Source organism: Aulonocara sp. 'chitande type north' Nkhata Bay, linkage group LG20 (genome assembly GCF_057382095.1).
Source record: "Aulonocara sp. 'chitande type north' Nkhata Bay isolate Kocher_YH1m ecotype deep benthic linkage group LG20, A_spYH_male_GT1.1, whole genome shotgun sequence".
In the NCBI taxonomy this organism is placed as follows: Eukaryota; Metazoa; Chordata; class Actinopteri; order Cichliformes; family Cichlidae; genus Aulonocara; species Aulonocara sp. 'chitande type north' Nkhata Bay.
Window position 1 is genome coordinate 34,815,396 of NC_141363.1, and position 8,247 is coordinate 34,823,642.

At 37.8% G+C, this 8,247-nt stretch overlaps 1 protein-coding gene across 2 annotated transcripts; it reads left to right on the top strand.

Moving 5' to 3' along the window:
* Window positions 1–323: 323 nt before the first annotated feature.
* Window positions 324–6,817, top strand: LOC147306098 (uncharacterized). Of its 2 annotated transcripts, none has more exons than XM_086278040.1 (5): window positions 324–809; window positions 2,225–2,709; window positions 3,107–3,170; window positions 4,122–5,133; window positions 5,269–6,817. In XM_086278040.1, coding segments are annotated over exons 1-5 (1,842 nt in total). In that variant the 5' UTR covers window positions 324–530; the 3' UTR covers window positions 5,271–6,817. The 2 variants fall into 2 exon arrangements, with proteins under 2 accessions (XP_086134166.1, XP_086134165.1); XM_086278039.1 differs by having other exon boundaries at window positions 325–809; window positions 2,222–2,709.
* Window positions 6,818–8,247: the final 1,430 nt, after the last annotated feature.

The window sequence follows — 8,247 nt, forward strand, 5'->3', positions numbered from 1 at the left end:
AGTAACATTTTATATTACACTTTCAATATAAAAGAAAATTAATTGTACTTAATGAATATTTTCTTATGGCACCCTTTTGTTAAATACTAGAGTGAGTCTGGTCCACAGTGGAAACGTGCAGACCTGCCATTTACACTTATGGCTTCTGAAGTAAAAAAAAAAATAGCGCACGGCACTCCATCAGCGGACGTGCAGTGTTTCCATTAGATGACAGTCAACCACCGTGACTCAGGGCTCAGCCACTCCTGATGGCAGCCCGGCCCTCCGCTCCTCCTTGATCTTCCTGAATGGACAACCACGCTACCTACTGTTCACGCCTCCCTCTCACACCTCCCTCACTACTGCTTTGCCAACGACCCGCTGCAGCTTTATTGTGGAGTGATTAACCCGGGCCGATCGGTGCACCACGCAACTTAAAGGATCCATCCGAAGTAAATCACTGCTCACACCACGGCCCAAGCGTGCTTACCCACCGGGTCCTTGAATATCACCTCACTACCTGATTCGGACGTTGTGTCCTTTTTAGCGCAATGACAGCCAAGCACCGGAAAGCGAAAAACAACCACAAACATGAAGATAACATATTCAAAAATGAAGTTATGGAGACAGAAGTTCGCCCTGGAGGGAATAACTACACACTTCTATTGGTTTTATTTCTGATTTTTGTGATTGGAGGTGCCACCGGAGTGTGGTTCTGTTTCCAGCAGTACCAAACTTTAACCTACTTAACAGACAATCTCATGGGCATACAGATGAAGATAGTGAAACTACAATCCTCCCACGAAGAAATGCGACAGTCTGGCAACAAGGTAAGAATATATCCAGTCACCTAAAACTGCAAGCCACCAAAAGCACCAGATGCACTTATTGATAGCCAATATTTATAATGAACAACCAATCTTGTGAACCATATTTTCACGAGATTAGAATAAAAAAAAAACTCTGTACACACACACACACACACACACACACACACACACACACACACACACAGAAAAAATAAAATAAAATGCTCCAGCACACGTTGTCAGTTGCAAGTAAGGAAAGTTAGCTGCAGGCCTCTATCAGATTTCCACATGCCAACAGCCTCACTGGAGTGAGTACAAAACGCTGCTATTTCTAACATCCACACAGCTGCTGACGTTTGTAATGAGGATTATTCTTGACCTACAAATGCCTGTACCAATGACTCAAATGTAAAATAGATCTCTTTTAGTCTCTAGGTTCTGTGGAAAATTCTGTATTGTAATACCAGTCAAGAATATGCCCCCAAAGCTGTGCTGAAGATGCTGCCAAAATAATAATAAACAAGGCAGTAATGAGCCAAGGCTAAATTTAGTCTGTGATTTTGATACTGAACACCAGCTCAGAGGCTCTTTGCAGGCAATCTGAAAGACTGTAGAAAAGCAGAGAGAGCGATGTTGTGTGTGTCTGTCTATAAATCTGAAAGGACACACTTTATGTAAGAGATAATTATATTTATAGTTAAACACATTACCATGAATGAAATTAACCTGTTATATCACAGTAAATAGTAGTTCATGACTGCCATGTTCAGTATTTTAGTCTTCTTCCATGTGTTTCAAATTCAATTCATGGTATTCCAAGAAGTATCAGGTATATCTGTATTTCCTTCCCTTAAGTATTTCTTCTATTCAGAAAAGACAGGGTTGCAGAAACTTTGCACGAGAACATTTCAGCTAGCTCAGTCTTGTTCGGCAAATATTTTCTGTATGAGTGGTAAATTGTTCTGTCGCTCACAAATGTGAAATGCTTCAGGATGTTGTAAGGAGAAAGCTTAATGAAGAATCCAGAAAAGGTTATAAAGAATGCAAAAAAGACAGTTTTAGCATAACTGCAAATAAATCAAAGATCTGAGGTTCATCTCTGTTAAGTGAGATTTCCTAAATGGCTTGTTCATGATCACGCCTGTTAATGATGAGATTTTGGTGTGGCTACATATTTCCTTCCCCCAAGCATTTGTTATATTATATTATACTATATTATACAGAATCTAAGCAAACAATGCAATGCAAATAAAGGTAAAAGAAAATTAACAAAAAACTGTCCTTGGTGTTTCCGTCCCTTTAATAGTAACAAAATCTTTTCCCAATAAGCATAATTGTTGTCCAGTGACAGTTAAGAGTCTATCAATCATAAAAATAAGTGAGGATAATAGTCCCTTAGCTTGACTCTGTGTCATTCCTGTGTCTTGTTGCAGCAGCATATTTCGGACAACGTGGAGGCCCGACTTAATGCCCTTGAGGAGTCCTATTCACTGGCCCAGAAGCAGGTGGGTATGGCCTTAGCTACAGCCGAACAGCTCAAGACATCAGACCTCCCCGCTCAGGTGCTGTCACTCCACACAGAGATGAAAACCCGCCTGGCAGAGATGCAACAAGCCACAGTGTCTCTGGAGCAACTGAGCCAGCTGCAGACCATGTTGAAAGGAAAGAGTGAGGAGTTTGAAGATGTTAAAATGAAGGTGGAGGTTTTAGCCACACTGACTGGTGAGCTAGCCCAGAAGGTCGACATCTTGACAGGCGGCCTGGAAGAAGCAGAATCTAAGCTGGAGGAGAAAGTTGGAGAGATTGCCACAGTGAGTGCCGCCCTGGATAGACAGGCTGCTGTGATGCTCAGACTGAAGGACCAGCTAGACGCCTACCAGACTCAGTTGAAGGCTAGCGTGGTCGAAATGACTACTGTCAGGTAGGTGGTGGAGTGGGAAAAAGAGCAGTGGAGGAAATAACTTGCCTCCTCTCACCCATGATTTTATGTTGTCTTTGCCAAAGCCCTGTTGGCTGCCACTGTCTGCAACTCTGTGTTACTCTAGACCAGAGTTGGTAGGCCTCTTTATCACACTGTGAGTTTGCCATGATCTATGTAAATATTTCTTTTGTATTCATAAGTTTTAAAGCTGAAAAGTCTTTGAAGCTTACATAACCATCAAGAGAACGTGGCTCACATGCTATTATTGTCATTTGAGCTTTGAAATAGAAGTGTTGTAATAAAACTATCGGTATGTTTTGTGAGTAAAGCTTCATGAAGGTACAAAATAATGACCACAAGATCATAAGAGAAATTTATTCTGTCTTCTGTCTTTCAGAGAGTTGTTTGAACATGAGCAGTCGCAGTGGCTTCATCAGGCCAGAGTACAGGAACTTAATGTGGTACGTCACAGTCTGGAGGATCAGAACTTAGCAGCCCGTAATAACAAAGAAGCCCATTGGGTGATCTTATTAATTAAATGCAAAATGGAAAAAAATAAAATGGAAAAAAGGTAGCAAATCATGATCTTAGCAGTCAGGTCAAATTAATGTTAAATGGCAAATAAACAGATCAAATGTGAGTGCCCCTGCTGATGTAATATTTTATCTAATTTTGATATTTGTGTGTTAAGCACAACCCTTTTAGTCCTGACAGTCAAATCTATTAAATCATCATTTTGTTTTGCTTTATTCAGTCCGTCTAATAATATTTTTACTTTAAGTTTGTTGATGTTTATTCATATAGTACAGCTGCATGTGACATGTGATATTTACATGATTCTTAAACCTTAAACTTTTTTAAACCTGCCACAAGAACCTGAGAACTCATGATTAGGTAAGAAAAATATGGCCTAATAGCTCTCTAAATAAATCAGTCATTAGAATCAGATTAACCAGGCTAGACCAGATTTATCTTTAAAAGGAAAATAAATAACAACTTGGAATACAATCAGATATCTAGGACTATATGTTAGATTTATTAGTTATTAAATATGTACTGAAAGAACATTTTTAAGCTATCGCATTTAATTAGATTACATTTCAATGGCAGAACATGCTTGACATGGCTTAACACACATGCTGTCACCACACATGGCCTCTTTACTATTTCCGTTCACAGTGTGCCCATTAGGAACCATAATAACATTTTCATCACATTAATTTGAAGAAGCTAATTGCCTGGCATGGATTCCCCAATGGATTTACATCAGCATTTACACTCGTGTGGTGCAGTTTCCTGTTTTGTATGTCAGTTAATCACGTCACATTCACTGAGATACCTACGTAGATGCCTACATAGCTGAATAGTAAATATTTTGCTCCAGTTATTTGATATGACTTTGCTTATCTTAGTCTGTGGCAGAAACGAAACCTGAGACCAAGCCTCTGGAAAAGACAGAGGGAGAAACAATTCCTACAACTGAAGAAGAGGCGGAAACCAAAGAGGAAGAGGAAGCTGCAGGAAGTGAAGAAAAAGAAGAAGAAACACCTGTAGAAGCTGAAAAAAGAGTAGAAACTGTAGAAACTGAAGAAGAAGCCTTGGGCAGTGAACAAGAAGTAGAAAATGTAGAAACTGACGAGGAGGAAGAAGAAGAGGAGGAGGAGGAGGAGGAGGAGGAAGAAGAAGAAGCCTTAGGAACTGAAAAAGTAGAAGACATAGACACTGAAGAAGAGACACCCATAGCAGCTGGAGAGGAAGAGGTAGCTGCACCAGCTGAATCAGAAGAAGAAGAGACTCTTCCTACAGCTGATGAAAAAGTTACATTCACCCAAGAGGAAGAAGAGGCAGAGTCTGATGAGCCAGAAGAACTAAATACACAAGATACAGCTCCTGTTGAAAAGGTGGAGTCTGCGACAGAGGAAACTGTTCCTACACAGCAGGCAGAGGCAGTAGAGGAAGATGATGCAAAACAAGAGAAGTCTGTTACTGTATCAGAAGAAGAGAAGGGACACACAACACTGACAGAAGAGGAGGGACCCAATGCTCAAGAGCAGATGCCTGAAGACGAGAACCGGAAAGGCGATGAAGAGGAGGCACCTGAAAGAGAGAAAGGTGAGGACGACTCAACAGTCCAAGATGAGAGCCTCAAAGCAAGAGATGAGGATGAGACGGTGTTGGAGAAAGAGGAGTCGGAAGACGATGAAAGGGAGAAGTCAGAAGAACACGTACCATCTGGAGAAGAGGAGCAGCTTTGGAAGGCAGTGCTTGAGGCAGAACAACCAGATGTAGAGGAAGAAGTGTCAGAAGTAGAGGACGAACAGCAGGAAGCAGCAGATGAAGAGGAGAACCATGGTGCAGAGGACCCACAGGAGGCTGATGAAGAAGAGGAGTTTTTAGAATTTGATGCTTTGCCAGAAGACAAATGTAAGATTTCACTTTCTTTTTTTTCATAAATAATGACTTGATTATCAATCCAAGTTATTAATTGACTATTCTGCCTTACTAAAATGTGTTTACTGATATATCCATTCTAATATCTTCTTTTTAATGTTTTTACAGAGTGCATACCACCAGGAAGAAATTTCATTCTTTTATGCTATGGACCTATCCATCAAGAAAAACAGGAGCTTTCTCCGACTTCCACCACTGTCTGCAATATAAAAAATACTGTTAGAAAGAGTTATTGATCGCTGTTGTCGAGGTGCATTACTCATTTGCTTTCTGAAAGGCACACCTAATCGAAAATTCCGTCAACATGCAGAGCTGAAACCTGTACCTCAAAATCTAACATGGCTCGTTTTTGTAAGGAAATGAGTCATTCAGGGTTTACCTGCCAATAACAGTCTAACAAGCCTTAACCCATCAAATGATTATGTTTTTTAAAGAAAATAAATTCCACTTGTCATAACAATTTACACTATTTTCTACCAAGCTGTTAATGAAATAACAAGAAGCCAGTGCATAAGCTGTGACCTTGAAGCCATAAGTAATACCTGTCTTGGTGACAAAGTGTGCTGCTTTTTGTCACTGCCTGAAATGTATCACGAGAAACAACAATTACAGTTCTGTAATTCATTGTGTCCCTGATGTTGTTTACACAGGGGAAAAAAACTACAAGAAAAATGGTAGAAAATCAATAATATGCAATAACTGAATTAATAAGAGTGTTTTTTTAAAGGTATGGCAAAGTTTATTAAACTTTTTTTTACTCTTTAAAGACATGTTTGTTTTTTAGTGTTTAATAACTAGAGCTGTGCTTGCTCTATAGATTTGGTTATTATCATTTTATTTGCACTTTTTAACTGATTACAATTCCAGCCAGACAGAACACACTGGTGGTATTGTGAGATACAGGGAGGTCAAAAGGTTATTACTCTGTCATTACTCTGCTGCTTTTTAATTAATCATATGTTAATAAATGTTGTGTGTCTTTAACAAACAATCATAGAAAGACTATGCAACTTTAGAAAAAAAGCTTAATGATGCACCTCAGGGACAAAGTGTTCTGCATATGAGGGGTTGGAGCCTGCACTGTGCTTAAGTTACATTTTTAGGACAGCAGAAGTATTCACATGTCATTCAAAGCATCAGTCACACCAACTAGAGAACAAGTTGTCCACAAAGCCAAGAGGCGACTCATTTTATACATCATCTAAAAATATCTTTTGACGAAAGCTTAGCTTTATAATAATGTTGATGTAGTTTTCAGATTTAAGTGTTTTTCTGCAGCACACTGACAGCAAAGATGAATTGAGGGAGGAACAAATGGCGGTATTAACATGTTTAGCAACAGAAACAAAGCAAGAAACATGATTTCAAATAATGTGAGTTTTCCAATAATCAAAAATATTGTTGCTAAAGTGAGTGTAACCTTAGAGCAAAATATTTTAGTATCTCAAATGTCTTTTTTTCTTAATTTTTTTTCAGGAAATTACAAATATGTGTATTCATATTTTACAAATGTGAAATATGTTTCCAAGAAGTGATTTTTACTGTGCATTTTTACAAAAAAACGAAATAAAACAAACCTAGAGCACACTTTTTTTTAAAGGTTGTGTTTATTATCAGTATAACAATTATGTTTGTAAAATAAACTCTGGTTCTTTCACTTCTGTATACTTGATTAATTGCTGTTGTGTCGCCATGGTCGCCAGGAACACCTCAGTCTGTTTCTTATCTTAAACAGTTACACATTTTTTTTTATAATTTTGTCTCTGTACACCACAACACAGGAGCCTCTAAAAATGGAATATTATATATGAAAAAGGCTGTAATTCTAAAAGAGTTAATGCAGTACTTTAGTTAAATTACTTGAATTAAAACTAAAAGTTTGCCCTGCAATAACATTTTGATTGTTTGATATAAAACCCATTGTGCAGGTTTACCGAGGAAAAATTCTAATAAATGCCTCATTGTCCAGAAACCTATGAACCTTATTACAATAAGTTATGCTGCTATCAAATATTATCTATGTCCCTAAAACTTAAGTGCATTCTTCTATGCCATATTAGTGCATTAGTTCTTAGTTTTATTAAAAACTTGAGCCTGTTGTACAGTACTGGACGACATTATAATGAGCACTGAAACTTTAGTTATTAACACTAAAAAATTTTACTCTCCTGTGCACTTAAAATAGTTTTACTCCGCTGTATAGAGAAATTATGTATCTTTTTGGTTTTCCAGTTTGCCACAAAATGTAACAAAATTCAGCTGAGCATGCCAGGTGTCACACCTTTCATATTTTGTTAAACATGTTTAATATGTAAGTGTGCTATCTCCGGTGCAGTGTTTAGGTATAAATCTCCATATTATGCTTCTTTATACTTTTACTCTTCTAAAGGTTCAGGTGAAATATACCTTTGACCTCATTAAATATTAGTGTTACACAGAAAATTGTAAAAAACAAACAAAAAAAAAACCAACAACTTTGATATGGACTGATATGCTGTAAAATATGATAAATACATATTTTCCACAAATTTCTGCTCTCATTTAAAGTTTTAAAATGTGTTATATAAATTAAAAAAGGGATTCCAATACTTCCTGTGTCTTGCTTATATCGATATCTATATTCATCTCAGTTTAGCAAACAACCTCAATAGTTATAGAAGCTAAATTTAGCCTTGACTTAACCATAATCGTACATTTAGTTATTAAGTTTCCTATGTGTAGATGGGATAAGGTTTAATCCTGAAGTAAGTGGATAAATAAACTAAGGAATGAATAACTAGATTGGTTAATGCACAATTCTGTTTTCTTTTTAGAATTCAAAGATTCAAATAATCCAGATAAAGAAAGATAATAGTCTCCTTATTTCTTCAAATAAACCGCTAAATGTGTTTGCTGCTCACATGCACAGCTGAAGTATGCATAGACTTGCTTGCATCAGACCTTGGTACATAGGAGCCTAAATTGATTGTGTATGCATCATTCAGGCAGGAAGTGCCCCCATCCCCCTCCTTTTCTCTTCCTCTCTCTCTCTTCACCCTGGCCAGTTAGAGTCCTTTTTTCTCCAGCCTCTCCCTCTCATCCCTGCAG